We start from the raw sequence: 21,460 nt of genomic DNA on the forward strand, positions 1-21,460 counted from the left end.
ATGCAACCAGTCCAATCGGGGTACCCTGCCGAGTGCCGCAAGTTAACGATTTCCAACCACTAACCGTTCCATTTGGCATCTTCACTTCCTGCTTTCGGTCCCAGAGAAATGAGGCCAACCACTTTGCAAAGCCAGAGCGAAGTCCCATGTTAAGTATATTTTGCATTACCGTTGTGTGGTCAATGAGGTCAAATCCCTTCTCGAAATCATACAGAGCTACAGAGGAGAGCTTGTCTGACTTATCCAACTCAGAGAGTAAACTGTGCAGCAATCTTATCAAGCAGTGAGACGTTGAGGCGCCCGTTACATTACCGTATCGGCATTTATCTGTTTGCGGCCTTATGTCCGCCAGAATGAGGGGACAACAAACTGTTCCAAAAGTTTGCCAAACGTAGGTGTAAGACTCCCAGCCTGCAGGTCTCCTGGCGACTTCAGTGTTGTTTTTTTTAGGAACTGGAATGACGGTTGCCCTCTTCCAAACTGTTGGGACCTGGCCCTCCTTAAGTGATCGAGAAAATATATGGGTGAGAGGTGATGACAATTCAACACAAAGCTCCTTCAGCAACTGCACTGGTAGCTCACCAGCCGGTACAGCCATGTTTTCTACGATGTGTGACGGTGTACAGGCTACTTACCATGGACAAAGGTGGAATGAAATTTCTTCTGCCGGCAAAAAACACGGCAATTGCTCAGTCCAAAGAGGCCCATATGTTGCATATACTTCTGCAGATAATTGATTAATAAGCTCAGCTTTAGAGTTATAATCTACAGCTTCAGGTATTTCCAGGCACCAAGGAGCACGCTGTCCATTAGTTAAACGTCTCACTTATCTGTATCAAGACCCATTTCCGTCACTAGCAATTTTTGTCATCCGTTGCTTGTACCCCTTGGCCTTTGCAACGCGAATCTCTTGACCTACAGTTTCTCTGAATTTACTTAATTTGTCGATCTGGTGGCGGCTGTGTGCCCTGTTTCGTTGGCTTATGAGGGTCTTCAGTCGTCTTGTCATCCAAAGGGGGCTGATGAATTCTGCGCTGGTATGTAATTTCGGGAAAACACTCCTCATAAGACAAATGGAGTTTATTCTGGAGCATGCCAGCGGCGCTGCCAATATATCGCATGTCGGTAGCATCTTGCCAGTCCTGGGAACATCCATCTGCCAAACTGTCTAATAGATGAATCTGTAAGTGGCCTTACGATCTTATCCTTAGTAAGTGGTCTTGATCTTATCCTTCAGAGCGGAGATGATTGCTTAGAAGGACTCCCCTTAATCGGGAGAGGGGCAGTCAGTCAAAGAGGCTCTTTTAAACAGGAGCGGTGCCAATAAGACTTAATGGAGAGTGCGGCTCGGCGAAGGCGTGCCGCACAAGGTTCGAGTACACATGTTTGTGAAAGAGTCCGTGCTCGGTGAAGCCGGCCTGAGGATCCCAGTCATGAAGTCCCTAGACATTGGCATTGGGAAGGCGAGCCCTCCTTAGGGACAATGACTCTACCTCGGCGATACTAATGACGAGAAGCCACTCTGATACGGCAAAGACCTCTTAATTGTATGCTATTGCCCCTTTACCCGAATAATACCGTACTCCTTGTGTGAAACAGTCTGACGTTTCAGAATGGCAGGAACGTAACATGAGGCCTGTGGCCGAGGTTCTTACATGTTCCCAATTGGCAGAATTTTAGGGAGCAGTGCTTCGCCCCGACCTCGTGTGCCAATGGAGGGGACTAGAGGGCAAAATTGCGGGGTTGAAGTTGGTTGGGGACGTGAACAATGCACGCAGCGTATTGTGAGAATGGAAGGCGTATGCATGGATAGACTGAAGGTCGATGAATTATACCAACCAGTGAGAGCAGCGACAGCTCAGCATAGGTGTGATAAATTTAAGTTACAACTACTGTCGGCTGATGCTTGAAGCGTAGGACACAGTGACGGGAATGATAGGCGACATGTTCTGCGGGGCGCGTCACAACCCGGCTCATGTCCGACGATTGTCGCACCGTAAGAACCCTCCTCCCCTTTCAAAAGCGCATTCAGAGCCTTGGGAGGGGGAGGCACGGGATGAACAAAAGGCGTCTAAAAAAAAAACTCACCGGATATCGCTCATATATTACTTAGAGTATGTTTTCCTGTTTAAGATTATCTAACGTAGTTTCGAACACTCGTGTTCACAAGTGTGAGAACAAAAGCCTAGACGCGAGGCGTGGCAGCCTCCGCTGGCCGCGCAGCGTTGGCCCCGCGGCTAACACTAGGCCATAGCCAACGGGCGGATGAAAATGATCACACATCTGAAACAAGTACCTTTGAACGCTTAAGGGCACAAAATCGTACATTTGGAAGGTAGTCCGAGCGGATGTTTTACCTGTGCGATTTATAATTAACGATAAGAACGAAATTACCTTTACAGCACCGCAAAGTGGTGATGGAATCGGATGGTGGAACTGGAAGAGTAAGCATAGAAGTTTTGTTGATTTCTGTTCCTGTAACTGTTAATCCGTTCCGAGGGCAGCCTTAAAGCTATAAAAAAAGAAACGCCCAGCCTTGTCTTTAAACGGTGCAAATTAATTTTGAGACATTCGGAAGCATTGCTTCACGACGGCCGTTCTCGCGTGCACGGCACCCGCCACCAGGTGTTTACTGCAGTGGCCAACGCCGTTCAGTTTGACTGAAACCACAACCCCGGCCATGGTTGTCTTTGCTACTGAGATCACAGGCATGCAGGCTCAACCGTTTTGATGTAAGCTGTTTCACTAGTCGGTTCTGCAAAACAATCAACGTTATCAAGCAAACATGGGACTGCCTAGTTCATTGTTGAACTCATTTCGACCCGCTGTTCGAAATGAATGAGACTCCTCACTTTTTCGTGTAAGGAGCTCCCTTGAGTAGTACATTAGAGGCCCGTTATGTTCCCCATTCAGGGGTTGAAGGAACATCCGTCTCAGCGCGGGGTGTCTTCGTCTGCCATTCTGGTGACCCGGCAGCGCAATCTCCTGCTCGATCCAAAGGCCCTTAGAGGGATACATCATATTACATTGGTCCCCCCCCCCCTGACGCGGGAGGCCTTCTGACCCACGCGGTGATGAATTGATGCCCTGGATTGATGCAGGAACCATCACTTTGCAACAAGATCCCTGATCGCCGCAGGTGGTCCAGTTATTGGCACATCGTCAGTCCTTCGGGGTCTTCAGAGGCCCAGTCAGGCCCTTGATCTTTGGTTCTGAGGGGCCATTCGACCCCTTCTCCCTGTCAGGCACTGTGGACTCTTGATCGACACAGGGGCCCCGATCAATGTTTCAGGGACCCAGACCAGTGCGAATTGTGCCCGCGGCCTTGCCCCTCTTTGAGAAATGGACCCCCGAGGCTCGGGCTGACAGGGCGCCAATTGTTCGGTGTTGATGATCTCTGGTCGACACAGACACCTGCACCTGTAACAAGTAAGAGGTGTGCATGATAAACATCTCCAGAGAGCAGAATTTCGCCATTAAACGCTTCTGTAGTAGCTGCTTCAGGTCTGTCCCAAAGCTCTGTGTGGCAGCATTAGAATGGCTTTGTCAGGTAACCTGGTGAGTTAGACACTCGAAAGGCCTAGATTCATTATTAGTGAGCACCGCTATCCTTTTAAGCAACAGATGGTTCCTCTAAGGGCAATCCAAAAGAAAGTAAAAATATAGTGGTACCACACTCGTATGATGCCGAGAAAAATAAAAGTAGTTAAGTGAATATAAAGACTGATAACTTTCTGGCAAAATTTTGTAATCAGCTGATTTGACTTAAATTTATTAAAATAAGTGTTCAAATGGTGATATTCATCTTGTAAATTTCATTTAGAAGATATTTCTTGAATCTTTCACTCCTGTAATTCGGGGTTGATGTAATTTAGTGGTCAAGTTTCCTCGGGGTAAAACAAAATGCGTGGAGTAAAATTATCTACCAGACCTTGCTGGTGTTTGCACCAGGCTCTGCTTCCGTGGTGTGTTGGTGAGAGGAAAGAATAGGGGGTGCGTGAAAATCTTGCATTTGGCACACAACCGCCGATTGCAATGCATTTTGTAAACAAACCGAACTTAATGCGTGCAAGCGGCTGGAGTCGCTGGGGTTCTTGGGCTTGGAGGTACCTGGCGCCCTTGCTCCGTGCATACATACACATGATTCGGATGTAGGTGAGGCAGGACATAGCCATAGGTGTCCAGGTTCTGTGGAGCCTTGTTTATGCTTGGTGGTTTCAAGTGAGATCGGTTCTGGATGACATCTAAAAACCTCAGAAAATGGAAATTGTGGTTTAGCATGTGCGATTAGACAATGTCAGGCGGGAGTGAAAAATTCACATAAAATGTGTGGAAAAGGAGTGAAAAAATGCTCCTCGTAGGGTGCTGCTTTACACCAAAAGTCGGTAATTCTAGGACACAATGTTTGGCACAATGACACAAATGTTTTCCTAATTTTATAATGGCTCGCTAACTCATAAGCCCGTGCAAGGTTCTGTGCTTCTATACGCAAGGCGCCAACCGAGCCGTCTGTGAGAAATACGCCAGTAGAAGAAGAAAAAACGCCAGCAGGGGAAAAAGACACATTTGCAGTCGTGCCTTCTTTTTGAAAACTTTCGGGAGCGTGCCCGTTTTTTGGGTGCCGAACTTTTTTGCAAACAGTGGCGTTCTTTTTTATAACATTGACCTACGGCCTAGAGATAAGGAAAAATGCTCCGTTCACGACGAGTGCCGTGCAACCCGAAAGTGCTCACGCTTACGTTCGTGACACGCGAAGTCTTGCTAACAGCAAATCATCTTCTGTGCATTGTGCCATACGTGCCGCATCATCGCTTTTGCGAATATATCAGCGGCGACGCTGCTTTCACCATAAGCGGAAAGCAGCCCGTAGTATGAACGCGATCGAATGACGTTTCTATGACGCCATTAGTACCAAGGCGACTTTAAAATAGGTTCCCAATAAACCTATTTGCACTTTTGTGGGCGTGTGGGTCAGGAACCAGACTGTTTTGGGTCCTAAAAAGGGCATGAACGTGGGCTGCATCAAGAGGTCCTCAAGATGGCTATTTCGGTTCAAGACGCCATACAAATGTGGAATATTTCCTTTAACAGGAAACTGCGTCAGCTGGACACATAAAAATGCGCTGTAAACACAGCGGTGAGGTGAGGTGGTGAGGATGAGTTTGTTGCAACTCTGGTATAGAAAATGCATGTGCTATTACTAGGACCGCCATACACATGCTATTACATTAGTGTTGTGGAAAAACGCGTAGCGATAGATTCGCCTTCCAAAAGTATTCACGCGTGGCCCGTCGACGAGGGCCATTTGGCCGTTGGTTTGACGGTGTAAGCCAGGTTACAGGGTAGCCGACAGTTGTGTAGTCGCACGACACGGTAAACGTCGCATCGTGCTGTTTGAAAAGGGCCTCAAACAATATGGACCTGTGAAGGCGCATCCAAATAATGGATGGCGGGTTTAAAGTGCGCTAACCATGAGCTATGTTCAGCACGGAATCAGATCAAAATCCTTCATGGCAAAATTTTTTTTTGCTGAATTGTTTCTCATTTTGTACCTGAACTGGGTATATAATCTGAACTAACAATGCGCTCCCCCACTCCCCAAAAAAACAATTATTTGACATGATTTTTTCTCACAAGAACTTACCAGAAATCAATTCGGGCCTCAGCTTCGAGTGAAACAATGTCAAACGTAGCCCACCATTGGTAGAAGACCAAATGTCGCTTGAAATAAAAGAGTCTCCACGAGATCGGAGAATCAGTACCGTCAATATCCATATCAAATATAAAATGGCTTACCCAACGTCTAAGGTACCCCTCAATAGAGGACATTATATTGAGGTTGCTAGTTCAAGTTACCCAGCTGCACCCTCCATAGCCACGCCACTGCGAAGAAAGCTGAAAGGAGATTGGTTTTGTGTAGTGGTCAATATTTTCCTACCTTTTGCAATATTTCAGCAAAACAAAACTTAGCGGGGCAACCCAACATTTGGAGGGGGGGGGGGGCAGGGCCCTCACAAAAATACGAGTTGACAGCTGTTAAATACAAGCAAAAGAAGACCCCACAGCACATAGGGATGCCCATGAACTGCTTAAAAAAGCTCGAAACTCTTCAGTGATCAAATAAAAAGTTGCAAAAATGTTGTACCAACACACATTGCACGAGCAACATATCATCAAGCACTTTACACAGCCCGCTGCAACGGTACGGGGCCATCCGCCAAGTATGTTAGGCATGCGGGAAAGGGTGTACCGAAAGAGCGGAACCCAAACGTCAAAGGGATGGGGTTTTGGGCAGCGTAATATTACGCTCAGTTGTGGTTGCAAATCGCGTTACTTTTATATTTCAAACGCTTAAGGCGGAATACTGGTCACATCTTTTCATCACAAGCAACACGCCCACTTTGTTACATTTCAAGCTCGTTACGGCCAAACGGGCGTTACTTTTTGGTTCGTTTTTTTTCTGGCAGCGTAACCAGAGGAAGAGGTTTTTGTTCAGCGTAACGAGCGCAAAACCAAGGGGAGGGAGAGGGCTGAAAATTGCAAAATATGCATCAGGTATGCGTGGATGGTTCCTTTCACTGCGTGTAAAGGTTTTACAATGAATCTTACCGTACTGCATGGAAACGATTCACTTTTAAAAATACTCGCATTGGAACGTTCCTGAGCTGCCGTTCTCGTGCACAAGATCTGTGCTGTTAAAGCCGTCTGTCATGCCCAAAGACGTCACACAAAGGGAATTTTTGCGTTGCTTTCGTGCCGCATGACGATCAGTACAATGCCAAAGCCTGTACCTGGGTTTTCCCAGCTGGACGCTGGTGGACGGCCCGCCTGCGGCGTTCTGCAGATGTGGTGACGTTTAAGGCTGTGTTCGGCACACAGCCTCTGACACAGCTCATTCTCCTCGCGCAGAAGCACGACGGCGGTCGGCTGGTCTGAAGGTGAGAGCGAGCAGCATGGTCACAGTGACGGGAAGGTAGGTTGTTCGGCGGTGTGCAAGGTATACGCTTGTGACGTGTCCATTGCAGGCAAATATCCTCACACGGTTATCGCGCGCATGCTATTTTGGTAGGCACGACGGTAATAGCTATATTTGGTGTTTATTTAGAAAAAGACAACACATTTTCGCCCCTTCATGTTCATGGCAGTTAATGACTTTAAAGGCATTGAGTAGACAAAAAATTCAACTTCCTGTTTTCTTGAATCGAGTAGAAGTCATTATAAAAAACAGTTTTTTCAACCACTTCAACTTTCCCACCGCTTCTTCATCGCTGTTATCGCCCGTCGCGCTTATCCAAAATTATGGCGACGCCCTGCTACATTTTTACAGTGCACGGGACGATATTAGACACAATGTGTCATAGAGGTACGCTAGTGTCAGTCAGCCAGTGGTATGTCATTGGATGGTGCCTGCAAACGGGCTACGTCATGTCACCAGTGTCTTGCCACGGAGTTTCGTCCTTGAAGACACTGTACGCCTTTGCGCCTCTCTCTTGGAGAGTTCCGGGCGCTCAGACATCGGTGGAGTTCCCGAACTTTTGGTGGGAACGCCGCGTAGCTGTCCCCTGTGTTTCCTAATCTGATCCAGGCGCTGCGTGGTAAGAATAGACCTACATCGATGTCGATGTGGTTTGCCCCATAATTGCATTGAGTCTTACCTGTGGACGCACTGGGGGCTTGATAATCTCCCAGCTTGCTTCCATAAATGTTACGGATGAAACCGCCAAGGGTAGCATGCAGTTGGCACGTGCGATTGTTGAACAGTAAGACCATATTTTTCTGTTTTACCTGTCCGATAGGAATGGATAGAAATCCATGTACTTGTTGAGGGGGTTGAATACCTCGTATCCAATGTTTTTTTTTCAAACACGAACTGAGTCTTTGGACACCATGTGCAAAGTTTTAGCCAAAATCGTGATGTGCACTCCCCCAGCAACCTTGAAAAAGAACTGTACCTTCTGCTGACATAGTTCAGCGCATGGAGCTAGAATTTTGGCACTCTGCCAGCACGGCCGCCGTGTCCCCGAAATGCACACGGCTACGGCTTGACTCTTAGAAAAGCCGGCTCATCCGTTGCCACTGATTCGGTTCCGGCCAAACCGGCCCCGGCCGACCGCGATCATCGGCCGAGGCCCAGGACGGCCCCCGCACGGTGCCCATTGGGGCCGTCCGCAAGCCAAGGCAACCACGGTCGACTTGCACTGGACTGTCGGCCAGCCAGGCCAACTCCGGACGACTTACACTGGACTGTCGGCCAGCCAGGCCAATCACGATCGATTTACACTGGACTGTCAGCCAGCCAGGCCAATCACGGTCGACTTGCACTGGACTGTCGGCCAGCCAGGCCAACCACGGTCGACTTGCACTGGACTGTCGGCCAGCCAGGCCAACCACGGTCGACTTGCACTGGACTGTCGGCCAGCCAGGCCAACTCTGCACGGCTTGCACTGGACTGTCGGCCAGCCAGGCCAACTCTGCACGGCTTGCACTGGACTGTCGGCCAGCCAGGCCAACTCCGGACGACTTGCACTGGACTGTCGGCCAGCCAGGCCAATCACGATCGATTTACACTGGACTGTCAGCCAGCCAGGCCAATCACGGTCGACTTGCACTGGACTGTCGGCCAGCCAGGCCAACCACGGTCGACTTGCACTGGACTGTCGGCCAGCCAGGCCAACCACGGTCGACTTGCACTGGACTGTCGGCCAGCCAGGCCAACTCTGCACGGCTTGCACTGGACTGTCGGCCAGCCAGGCCAACTCTGCACGGCTTGCACTGGACTGTCGGCCGGCCACATTAGCTCTTTGCGAGCGAGGGAAACCAGGTGCGGTGTGCACTGGAACTTTGCATGCTACAGACAACCAGGTGCAGTGAACACTATAGCTCTCGACGAGCTAGGAGAAAACAGCCAGATGGCCGGGAAACCCGGCATGATGTACACCAGAGATTTCCGCGAGTTCGGAGCTCCCTCGACACTCCCTGTAACGTTTCCTTTTAGTTTCCTGAGATCGGTAATCTTTTGTTGGATGCATCACAGACACGCTAACCATGTCTTAATATGTCATCGAGGACAGATGTTGATTGGCGATGGATCTGCGTCGTTACCGTCGCCTGACTGGCCATTCACGCCCCACTAGCCATTCAGTGTGACCGCCAATACATGGTCCCCAAGCCTCCCCAGCGGTTCCGCTAGCCAACACGTGGTCCTCCAGCCTCCCAGGAGTTTTGCTAGCTTTATGCCAAATGAGATCCGCCGTCCAAGCGAAGCCAATTAATTCAGCACGAGGTGGGTAAACTGCGGTGATTTGATCAGATCCAATGGGCTAGATTTACGTTTAATGTCGTGACTAATTTCTCGTCATAAGAATGTTCTTACTAGAAGAACGTTGCATTAGCATCGAAACTTGAATAGTATGCGTAACATGCCGTGTTTCTGTGCCGTTATCGCTGAACAATAATAGACCTTACACAGCACAAACCTAACCAGGGTGGACGAACTGTCCCGTAAAACCTCAGGACATACGACATTTTTTGGATTTCATGCAGGTAATGTTCCGAGATCCGGCAACGCACTCCGGTCTCGCTGGCGTAAAATATCATGTACATACCTAAGGCAAGGCATGCAGTTTAAGGCCGGCATGCTTCAGGAGTATCAACCTAAAGGCGTACTGCTGAGTGTGCTTGTCCATCTTTCGCAGCAAGAAGCGGGAGCGTCAGCTTGAGCTAGGCGAGCCAAGTCGTTACGCTGTGGCTGGTCCGTGTCGTGATGACGCGGGCGACTGTGCTACTACTGCTGGCGGGCCTGCAGCTAGCCCGCACTGACGTCCGTCAGAAACGCCAAGGTAAGGCATCCTGCGATATTTCATACTAGAAATGTACTCGATTTATACGTGTGTTTTCTATGCGACGTGTCTTACAGTATGGTGTAATGGAAACGCCATTGGCAGGGTAATAGTTCCGCTTTCATTTAAAGAAAGTTTGCACTTGATTGCAGAATAAATTGCAGAAATAGTGCGCACATGCGATCCCAAAGATAAACAGCGTATGTCAGCTAGGCCAGGGCAGACAATGGCAATCAAACACTTGGTCTCCTTATTCCGTCCTTACAAGTCCGTACCAGCAGGACAAAACTCAACCGAAGCATGGTACTGGCCGCGTATGTCGCAAACGTGCGATCGGTTCGGAGCATTATAGCCTGGCCGTATGTTTTGCAAATGTGCGATCGGTTCAGAGCATTATAGCGTGGCCGCATATTTTGCAAATGTGCGATCGGCTCAGATCATTATAGCGTGGTCTGGACGGTGCAGCCAATTTTTACAGTGAAGGTCTATCCAGTGCAATGCAAGTTTCGTATTTGGTTACTTACACAATACCCGAGCAAACAGCTATTCTTTCGTATGAAGGCTTCCGCTTCATTTCAAAATCCCATCCATGGCGGCATAAAGGATGCAGCACGATTTAAACTTTCTGAGAAGCATCTTCCAAGGCAAACTAGACTCACTAATCCTGCTAAGCCGTTTCCAGTTGGCTTGTGACGCCTTGATCGACCCACACCCGAACCCTGCTCACACGCCTTGATCGACCCACACCCGAACCCTGCCCACTGTAGCACCTCGCGCTCGTATGTAGAAAGCACAGAGCGGTCGGTTTTGCAGACTGCCAAGCGTTTGGAGCGTTTTTGGCTAGCAACACTAGCACGGATACATTTCACGACAGTTTTTGGCATGATTAGAATTCAGGTGATCAAGTAAGCTTTAACTCTGTATCGCCTTTACGTCCCTTAGAGGTATGTCATCCTGCAGCTATGTTCGTACTACCGTACTACCGTGTGCTGTGTATTTATTGTAATATATCTAAATGACTTTGCCTGTTAGTGGAGTGCTGCTATGTCGGCAATAAAAGGACATCAACAAAATACCACACACTCAAAATTGTTTTTTAGACAAATAGAATTTTGGTATGCACATCAGGTGCGAAATAAATGGCGCAGTTTGTGGCATGCGATAACGGATTCACATCCCCACTTTTTAAAAAAATAATGTTGATAACGAGTCCAGGGTAGAGCTAAAAATGTTTGGGTCGAATCAGTTCGTGCTTGTCAGCCCGCCTCAAAGAAACTACACAAGGCTCGTACGCTTTTAGTCTTGGAACCTGAAGGCACGCATCTAGATTACCATACACATCTAGGCCTAGATTACAAAGCTAGATTACAAAGTGTTTGACGCAGGGTCTTGTGTTAGCAAACGATTGCTTTCTCGTGATTCCTGTCAAAACAAGTGATCCATGTCAAAACGAACTGCCCCGGCACCGTTTCTCCGCTGCCGTTCCGCGTTAACGAGGTGAAATCATATGACCCTGACTTCTGGGAACCTTAACCGACGACCCTGGAACGACTGAGTGAAGTGGCTGCTCAGAACCCCGCCGTCCCTGACGCGGCTGAGTGTGTGATGGACCGCTCAGGGCCCGGTCAAACCTGACGCGGCTGAGTGTGTGATGGACCGCTCAGGGCCCGGTCAAACCTGACGCGGCTTAGTGTGTGATGGACCGCTCAGGGCCCGGTCAATCCTGACGCGGCTGAGTGTGTGATGGACCGCTCAGGGCCCGGTCAAACCTGACGCGGTTGACTGTGACGAGACTGTCCAGGGACCTGTCTAACCTGACGCGACTGACTGTGTGACGAGTGTCCAGGGCCCTGTCAATCCTGACGCGACTGACTGTGACGAGATTGTCCAGGGCCCTGTCTAACCTGACGCGACTGACTGTGTGACGAGTGTCCAGGGCCCTGTCAATCCTGACGCGACTGACTGTGACGAGATTGTCCAGGGCCCTGTCTAACCTGACGCGACTGACTGTGTGACGAGTGTCCAGGGCCCTGTCAATCCTGACGCGACTGACTGTGACGAGACTGTCCAGGACCCTGTCTAACCTGACGCGACTGACTGTGTGACGAGTGTCCAGGGCCCTGTCAATCCTGACGCGACTGACTGTGTGACGAGATCGTCCAGGGCCCTGACGACCCTAACTGTGTGATGACACAGACCTGCCCAATGGACTCTGAGACCGCTGACGGTGGGGCGGGACTGCCCAGAGCCCAGCCTACCCTGCGGCAGCTTAGTTTTGACGTACGGCGGTCTCGCCGACAGCCATCTCGTTCGGAGGCGGCTTTGCGCAGAACCGACCGCCGCCGGAGACATGCAAGGACTATGACCTACGCGATGGCGTCTGTGACGTCATCAGCAACTGTCCGGCGCTGCTGCAGCTCGTGCAGAGGAGGACTCCGCAGGACATCTCTAACGTGCGCAAAAGCGTCTGCGGTACCCGGTTCATCAACTTTGTGAGTAAATGTTCTCAAGGCATCCAGCTGCTGCTTCATCCATCGGATGAAAACATCCAGGGAGCAAACGCCCAGGGAGCACCCAGTATCTACGGTGGGAGGCGAGGGGGGGGGGGGGCGGGCGTCAAAGGCTTATATTGGGGCCATTCGACTTTCCCCGATATGTTTACCGGGGAGAGGTGGGGAGGGGGGGGGGCGGGAGTTGGCAACACAGCAAGCTTAATGGCGGCCTGTCAAAACCTAGCCTTATGGACAGAAGTCTGAAGACGTGTTTTTTCGTTAAAATGCTTTTATGACTTGGTGATGTCCTGAACTTGCTGACAGCGACAAAAATTGTCGGCCATTCAGAGAGTTTTACATAAGCTAGCGATAATAAGGTAAGGTTCTGAATAAATTTTCATCACATGTATGACCACCCTCAGTGAAAGAGATCCGTGTCGAATGATGTAAGCATTTTCTTTGGTCATTCGTTCCTCACTGCGAAAGCATGATATTTTAAGATAAAAATGTCCCGGTGTCGTCACTGCTTAAGAAATGATGCTTATAAGGCTTTGGTTCTGATATGTGAAGGAGTGTATCTATATGAAGCTCACTAAACATGCTTCAAAAAATAAAAGACAAGTAGTTCCTGACGTTAGTTTTCAGTGCAAATTTAGCTCCAAAACATTCAGTCGTAATCTAGTCCGTCAACCTTTTCACATTGTGCACAAACTAACATTCTCTGTCCAATCCAGAAAACCAAAATTGTTTTTGATAATCCACATCGATTCATCAAATGTGCACACAATGCAGCCGTATGTACCACATGAAGAATATGCCAACAGCTTACGTTTCGGCAGACTTTATTCTATTCACATTCGTTTTGTGCCCGTCAGCTCCTTAAATAAGTAAACTTCAAACATCTGGCTTGCAATTTCTCGATCCAGTGCAGTCCAGTCGATAATTTAATCTTTATTCGATGGATGCATATGCTATGATGCCTGTTGGAGTACTTCCGTTTTCCAAACTGAAAGGTCGGATTTTTGTGACGCAAGCTCTTTTAAGTAAACCGTTGAAATGGCATAATTCAATGAATATCCGTCAGCTGAGGCTTTTGAGAAACAATGGATAGTGGTAGAGGGAATTCACCTGAGGAGTGGTATTTGTGAACCAACCGCGAGATTCCTCCCTTGTTTAAGATTACTGCGTTCCCTGCCAGGATAAGGGTTATTTGGCCAGTCAGGCGCGCCAGCAGTTAACAATGCAGATGACTACGTGACGGGTCTGCACTCAACTCCCGGCCGACGTGATGGGTCTGCACTCAACTCCCGGCCGACGTGATGGGTCTGCACTCAACTCCCGGCAGACGTGATGGGTCTACATTCAACTCCCGGCTGACGTGGTGGGCCTGCATTCAACTCCCAGCCGACGTGATAGGTCTGCGCACTACTCCCAGCTGACGTGATGGGTCTACACTCTACTCCTGACTGACGTGATGGGCCTGCACTTAAATCCCGACTGGCGTGATGGGTCTACATTCAACTCCCGGCTGACGTGATGGGTCTACATTCAACTCACATCTGACGTAATGAGTCTGCACTCAACTCCCGGCTGACGTGGTGAGCTTACATTCATAACCCGGCCAACGTGATGGGTCTACACTCAACTCCCGGCTGACGTGATGGGTCTACACTCAACTCCGGGCTAACGTGATGGGTCTGCACTCAACTCCCGGCTGACGTGATGGGTCTACATTCAACTCCCGGCTGACGTGATGGGTCTGTACTCAACTCCCGGCTGACGCGATGGGTCTACACTCAACTCCCGACTGACGTCACGGGCCTGCACTCAAATCCCAACTGACGTGATGGGACTACACTCAACTCCTGGCTGACGTGTGGGCGTTGTTCATGGCCTTAGAGCTCTCTTCTGCTGGAGCTTTGGGACGTCCCTATCTTGGGAACATCTCTTCTTGAATTTTAGGCACAACTCAATGAGGATTGGGGCGTCCTTTGCCAAATATTGTCTCTCAACGATGGCATTGGAGCAACGCTCGACTTGGGCTCGACTTGGACGAGGGCTCGATATGGGCCCTGTACTTCGTCTTGGAGTTCCCATTCACCTAGGTGGTACGGAGGCCTATCTGGGCTTGCGTTAGGCCAGGGCTAGTTAGTCTTAGCCCGGCCGTCTGCTATTTCAACGCCCCTCCACCTAAGGCTAATTAGTCCTAGCCCGGCCGTCTGCTATTTCAACGCTCCTCCACCTAAGGCTAATTAGTCCTAGCCCGGCCGTCTGCTATTTCAACGCCCCTCCACCTAAGGCTAGTTGGTCTTAGCCCGCCCGTCTGCTATTTCAACGCTCCTCCACCTAAGGCTAGTTAGTCTTAGCCCGGCCCTCTGCTATTTCAACGCCCCTCCACCTAAGGCTAATTAGTCCTAGCCCGGCCGTCTGCTATTTCAACGCCCCTCCACCTAAGGCTAATTAGTCTTGGCCCGGCCGTCTGCTATTTCAACGCCCCTCCACCTAAGGCTAGTTAGTCTTGGCCCGGCCGTCTGCTATTTCAACGCTCCTCCACCTAAGGCTAGTTAGCCTTAGCCCGACCGTCTGCTATTTCAACGCCCCTCCACCTAAGGCTAGTTAGTCTTAGCCCGGCCGTCTTCTATTTCAACGCTTCTCCACCTAAGCTCGGATGTGCTCATACATATGCAAGAGATACTTGTCTAACTATGCTGATTGACATTCTTCTACTTACACTGTTGAACATGCCTCTAGTTATTCATGGGGCGCGCCTCTACCTGAGTTTAAACGCTTTGCTCCACTAGGATTGGAGGGGTACCTGCACTTGGCCCAGAACCGCCATCCACCTATAGGCCTTGGGCTTTCCTCTGCCTGGAAATTGGGGCTCTTTTCTACGAAGGCTGGGGTCACCGGACCAGGGACAAGCGCTGCCTAGCATACGTGGCATTTAGCATGATTTGCTGATGAAGTCGGCGTTTTCACCGAGTAGGCTGGTATCACGCTGGTATGATCGAGTGATGAAATCTGACAGGTGTTGTATTCTCGGGAGATCTGTATAGTTACCTCTGATGAGTTATTACCAGCAGACACCCGCACCAGGCGTGGTGGTAAATGCCTGGACCAAGACTGATAATGCGTGAGTCATGCAAAGTAACAAAAATCGGTTGAATTTATGGCGGTCAGCGCTCAACGATGGCTTTAAAAAAATGCACCTTAACAAAAGTGCTTTTGGTATGCCTATAAAACTGTGCGGCGGTTTTAACTAACTCAAATACAACATTTATATGTTTATGCGAGTGCGTGTTGTTTACATGATGCGGCCGTCAGGAGCCCGATGACAAACACACAGACTGCGTGCACGTGACCACTGCTGGCCGGGACAGGACGGCAGTGTTCTGTGACGGCGTGTCTCTGTGTGTGATCGGCAGCGACCCGTGACCCTGGTGTGCTGCGCCACGGGGTCCCAGCCGCCTACCCAGCCGCCTACCCGGCCGCCTACCCGGCCACCCACCGAGCCGCCTACACGGCCGCCCACCGAGCCGCCCACACGGCCGCCTACTCAGCCGCCAACCGAGCCTCCCACCCGACCACCGACAAGCGGCGGCTTCAGCGGCGCGCCTGAGGACCACCCCAACCGGCGCCTACTGCCCTCCTCCTGCGGTTTCAGCTTCACAACGAAAATCGTCGGTGGAGTGGAAGTGGCGCTGGGCGAGTTTCCATGGCTGGCCATCCTCGGTTATGAAGGTACCTTTCAGAACGCCTCAGACGACAACGGTTAGCTGGCTTGGGAGCAGCAGTTTTGTGTTCTCGTGAGAGTAAGGCAAACACTCTTGTGTCACCCTTCATCAGGGTAACTAGGAGACGGTGCTGAGTTTTCCCCATGCACAGTTTGTGCCACGCACGGCTGTGGCTGGCGCCGATTTCGCAGCTCCACACACCCTTTCCCGTCCGCAGTGCAGGGGACTGACGAGGTGGACTTCAACTGCGGCGGCGCCGTCATCAACGACCGTTACGTCGTGACGGCTGCTCACTGCGTCACCGACCTGCCGGCCGGCTTCAGACTGGCGACGGTGCGCGTTGGCGAACACGACCTCACCAAGGACACAGACTGCGTGAGTAGCGGGGCAGCTAGGGCGGGGTAGCGGAACTGGGAGGGAGGACACGAACCCATCGAGTGTGAACATTGGGAGGGTCCGGTCAGCAATAGCGCTGATCTCGCCTCTGGTCTTCGGTGAGGCGCCACCGCCAGCGCTCTCGTGGACACGACTGAATAGATTGAACCACCAGTTTAGGGGTATCAGTTCATTGCCAGTCAGACATCCTTAAAACCAGGCTAGATCTGCCATTGTGTGATACTTTCGATTGGTAATTAAGTTGCTGCTGCACTATAAGTACCGGGAGCACGCATTTATTGCCCGAAAATATTTTGGTTTGGCTTCCCAGACGTGCCCTTTCCTCCCAGCTCCTGCCTACCTGCTGCACCCATGCAACCTCCCAGCTCCAACAGTCCACCGTCCCGTCCCCACAGACACGGCCTCGGCAGCTTACTCTTTCCACCTGGCCTATCCTACCGTTCCCCAGCCTCCCGGCCTCAGCAGCCTTGCCAGCCCAGCTGCCCCCCTCCCCCCCCCCCCCGTTCCAGCAGGTTACCGTGCCGCCTCCCCCGGCTCCAACAACCTACACTATGGCGCTGCCCCCTCCCCTAATTGCTTCAGCAGCCTACCCTGAATTTCCCACCCACCCAACTCCACAGCCTACGCTGCCGTCCCTTCTCCTCCCCACCCTCTTCTTCCTGTCAGCGTCAGCATTCCCAGGCCATGTTTTCATCTCATGCACCAACTATGCCATTTGTTTTATATAGGTTGGTAGCGATTGCGCGGGCCCGGTGCAAGACTTCCAGATCGAAGAAATCATCTCGCACAAGGAATACAACTCGCCAAATCGCTTCTGGAATGACATTGCACTGCTTCGCCTGAACAAGCCCATCAACAAGCAGTTGTCAAGTAAGTAAATGCTATTGGACATTTGCTATGCTACTTATTATGATATGTGAGTTTCGTCCCTTTTGCAATCTGTTGTTTGTCTCTAGATATCAAGGGTTCGGCAGTCAGCGATTCACTTTCGCCGCGCTACGCTTAACAACCCCCACCAGAGGCATTCCTGATGGTCCACGTTTTCAGCGTCAGTTAAAACCATTATCAGCCCAGGACATTTATACATGTTGGGTGATTTGTGAATTCATAAATTCTCACCCAGTCATGTCTCTTTTCAGCGTTCGTCGACTCGATATGCCTGCCGTTTGACAGCTTTAGGACGCAATCTTTAGATGACCAGAGGCTTTATGTCGCTGGCTTTGGTCTGACATCAGCATGTGAGTACCGACTAATGGCATAAATTTCTGTACGTCTTTTCTGACATGGCATCGTTGTTGTTCAGCCTGAACTAAAAAAAAAACATAAAAAACACGGGAGCCTGTGCCTAACTCGTCGGCACGTTGCACATCTATCGCAAATCTTTCCTGAGGTGCATAACGTACGCGTGGATATTTTAAACAGAAGTCGTAACTTATTATCTTTATTGAAAAGTCGTAGTCCCGTGAGGCTGTTTTAGTTACATCGTCATCCTACATGCAGGCTGTTCATTGCACGAAAGTTGCGTTTACCTCTTTTTTATAGTATCTCATTATCTATATATATTACCTTTACCTGTATCTTTATTTCTATGCTAACCATGACTAAGTACAAATTATGCCGGACGGAGGTTTTATGTTTTGTTCTGCATTGCATGCCTCACTTACATGTGCATGGTGTGTGTTAGAACCGAAAGGCAAGTTTTTCATCAAAAAAGTGACTCAAAGGTAGCGATGCGTGCTTTTTTGGGGCTGATAGAATGTGATATGTGATAATATATATATATATATATATATATATATATATATATATATATATATATATATATGATGTGTGATATCTGTAATAGATATCTGATGTGTTGATGACATCTTCCCACGTGCAACACTGGTCATACCACCTGCGCTTTGTCATTGTACACATCCGCTGGCGTAACTCAGTGACCTCCACGCGCTCCTGCGGGGACCATGGCGTGCCCCCCCCCCCCCCCCCGGTGAGGTCACCGCCGGCCGTCCGGCCGCTGACCGTACCGGCACCGTCTGCTCTCCCACAGTCGGCGACTCCAGCGAAGTGCTGATGAAGGTGCAGGTGCCGACGGTGGACGACGATCAGTGTGCGGCCGTGTTCCGGCGCCAGCGGGCCGTCATCGGGCCGGGCCAGATGTGTGCCGGAGCCGAGAAGGGCCGTGACTCGTGCTCGGGCGACTCGGGCGGCCCGCTGATGGCAGCCGACCGCACCACCGGGCCGCCCTACCAACTCATGGGCGTCGTATCGTTCGGCGTCACACGCTGCGGCACCGAAGGCGTGCCGGGGGTGTACACGCGCGTCACAGGATACCTCAACTGGATCATGGATCACATGCGTGACTAGCGGAGTGGTAGCGTGTGTGTCCGCGCCAGGCAGGCGGGGCCGTGCGGGTCTGACCAAGCCGTGGTAGAATGGTCCACCATGTTCGACATGTCGCGTCGAGTCGTCTGCTTGCTCGATTTTATAGCTTTTCTCTGTTGGGCGTTCTGTTCATAAGCAACGCTGCTCGCATGTGAGTCGGGCATGGAATTCTCTAGGCGCTTATTTAACAGGGGTAAACCGTACGACGGGTCCTTTTTATGAGACTTTCCAGGATGGGTTACATAAACTGATGTTTAAATATTATGCTGCTGACTCGAGTCTTGATAAATGGTTTTCTCGCATGTTTGCAAGTTTAAATAAGACCTACGCCGTTTTACAAATCAACTCGATCCTGCCATCATTCGTAATAAATGATTGCTAACTATTAGTATTATGCGTGAGCCAAATGTGCGTGAGTCCAATGCCGTAATCCATGAACACCTTTGTGCTGAGAGGACGTTGTCTTCGCTCATTGTGTGTATTTCCCACTGAGTGAATTACATCATGGACGTCTACCAGGCCTCATGGCCTTAGAACTTAAGCTGATAGAGTTTTGGAAATCCTCTTTGAAGACCAAGCATGATATTTACTCACATACTCATATTACAAGCACTCATAATTAAAAAAAGATGCCTTGACTGCATTCGCTATTACAAAACTATCGTGCGTGCCTGAACACTTGACGACGAAAAATTCGCTGTTAACTGCGTCTTATGAAACGCCCGATGGTGGGTTAGATGAATAACTTTGAATTTGATGATCACAATGATCCAGGATGCGTAAAACTCTGCATGCGTGTGAGTCCAGTGAAGCAAATAAGTCTCAAACAAAGCAAGATGAAACGAGCATTGCTGACCAAATACAATCTAATAAGTAATCTATCCGCACGCAGATGGATTTCTGCTTGTTCAAAATTATTGGGGTCCAATCTACTCTCCCATATGTGACATTCACATTTGCTCTGATGCGTGCTTATGTACAAAAATGTACACTGGTAAGTGTACACTATTATCAGTGTGCACAAACCGCGAGTCTATTACGCCAAATGTAATCGTGGAGTTGTTTATAGCTGGCGTTTGTGAATACGGTTTCCAGCTACACCGGCCGTCAATTGGCTCTCATTCAATATTGTGCAAGGTGCGATGACGTAATCAATGACGTGATGAGGAGCAAATCTACTGAATAGAGAAAAAAATGTGCCGCCTGGAGCAGTATTTTCCACTTAAAATTGTAATGCTACTTTTAAGCGGTTTAATTCATCATATCTAATGCATACTTCAATATGTTCAAATGTGGAGCCTTCCCTTCAAGAGATGGGGCCCAGGCAAGATCATAGACCCATCCATTCAAACACGAAGGAACCAAGACAAAATATGGACGGTCCCGCAATGATGAATCGTGCCCGTGCAGGTTAATAGATGGGAGCCCTCGAAAAGAGTGTTGCGCCCTAAGCAAGCGCTAGGGAATCGGATGGCTCCTAGGCCAGTATAGAGTGCCCATGGGCATATCGCGAGTGTGCCCGTGGGTTAACCGAGACCAACGTGAATTGCCCCTGAGCGACCGAGAACATCCAAGCGCGCTAACACATAGGCTCCCGGCCATTGCACCCTTCGGGCAGATCGGAAGAGTCCGTGGAAGACCCGTGATTGACAGGAGTAACCCGGCACGCTAGCAGGAAGGGCCCAGAAGCAGCGTAAGGTCCTCCGAGCAAATGTAAAACAATCAGGGGCGGCGTAATGGCTCTTTAACATGCCCCCGGGTGGCCGGCTAGATAACCTTCGTTCGGGTGGGGGTCAAGTTGACCCCCATAAGATCTCGGGAACTAAGAAAGCTAGAGAAGCTAAATCTACAGGGTGTGTTGACTTGTACGTGAAATCACTTAGGTCAAAGTTTGAGATTCCTAGGTCATGACCTTTGGGTCAAATCAGGTCAAACAGGATCAAAACCCATGTTGGTCTCCAAAATGCCCCAGAACATTAAAAAACTGTTTCTAAGTACAAGATCACATGTTCATTCAAGGTTACTTATCTTGTTTGACCTTTTGAAGGTCATGGTAACCAAAATTATGCAAGACTGCTCTGAGTTTTACATTTGAATAAGCGACAAAGATTACTCTAGACAGTATGCTTCTAAAAACAAAACGTCGACCTGGGTCATTTTAGGTTAATGACTTATTCTGACCTCTAAGAAGTTCATGGAAGACGTATAATGCGGTTCCTGCTATCAATAAATTTGAAATAAGCACCAGAAACTATCCCATACAGCGACCCGTAGAGTAATGAATCAGGTTGGTTTTGACCTTGGTCTGACCTTATCTGACCTTAGGGCAACGTAACTTGCTCATTCAATATTTGTGTTGCCTAAGAAAGCATCTCAGAGAAGTATGGCTTCGTCTAACACTCCGTTGTTGCATCAGGTTGAACGATTCCCTAGAAATTGACTTCGATGAAACCATGGACTGACTTTGACCTGCCATAGGTCAGCGACCTTACAAGGTACATCTAACTTTTTGATACCAAACGATCCAATATTAAATTTTCTACAGCTACGCAAAATTCGGCGCGACTACGCCGCGCCGTTCGTAACCCATTCTGGAAAACCTTTGGGGGCGGAG

At 49.7% G+C, this 21,460-nt stretch overlaps 1 protein-coding gene across 1 annotated transcript; it reads left to right on the top strand.

Annotated features, from left to right (window-relative positions):
• Positions 1-6,881: 6,881 nt before the first annotated feature.
• On the top strand, positions 6,882-19,223 carry LOC119093072 (CLIP domain-containing serine protease 14D). Its single transcript, XM_037215960.1, has 8 exons — positions 6,882-6,938; positions 9,696-9,839; positions 12,141-12,331; positions 15,757-16,072; positions 16,283-16,440; positions 17,190-17,331; positions 17,601-17,699; positions 18,512-19,223. The coding sequence occupies exons 2-8, from the start codon at positions 9,764-9,766 to the stop codon at positions 18,826-18,828; spliced, it is 1,299 nt and encodes a 432-aa protein (XP_037071855.1). The 5' UTR covers positions 6,882-6,938; positions 9,696-9,763; the 3' UTR covers positions 18,829-19,223.
• Positions 19,224-21,460: the final 2,237 nt, after the last annotated feature.

Source organism: Pollicipes pollicipes, unplaced genomic scaffold (genome assembly GCF_011947565.3).
Source record: "Pollicipes pollicipes isolate AB1234 unplaced genomic scaffold, Ppol_2.1 Scaffold_4002;HRSCAF=4701_pilon_pilon_pilon, whole genome shotgun sequence".
Classification (NCBI taxonomy): Eukaryota; Metazoa; Arthropoda; class Thecostraca; order Pollicipedomorpha; family Pollicipedidae; genus Pollicipes; species Pollicipes pollicipes.

Bases quoted from the DNA above. Each gene is read 5' to 3' on its own strand.
- LOC119093072 (XM_037215960.1), top strand. From the start codon at position 9,764: ATGACGCGGGCGACTGTGCTACTACTGCTGGCGGGCCTGCAGCTAGCC. The intron at 12,332-15,756 runs GTGAGTAAATGT...TGTGATCGGCAG, and splicing joins GTACCCGGTTCATCAACTTT to CGACCCGTGACCCTGGTGTG. The intron at 16,441-17,189 runs GTGAGTAGCGGG...TGTTTTATATAG, and splicing joins TCACCAAGGACACAGACTGC to GTTGGTAGCGATTGCGCGGG.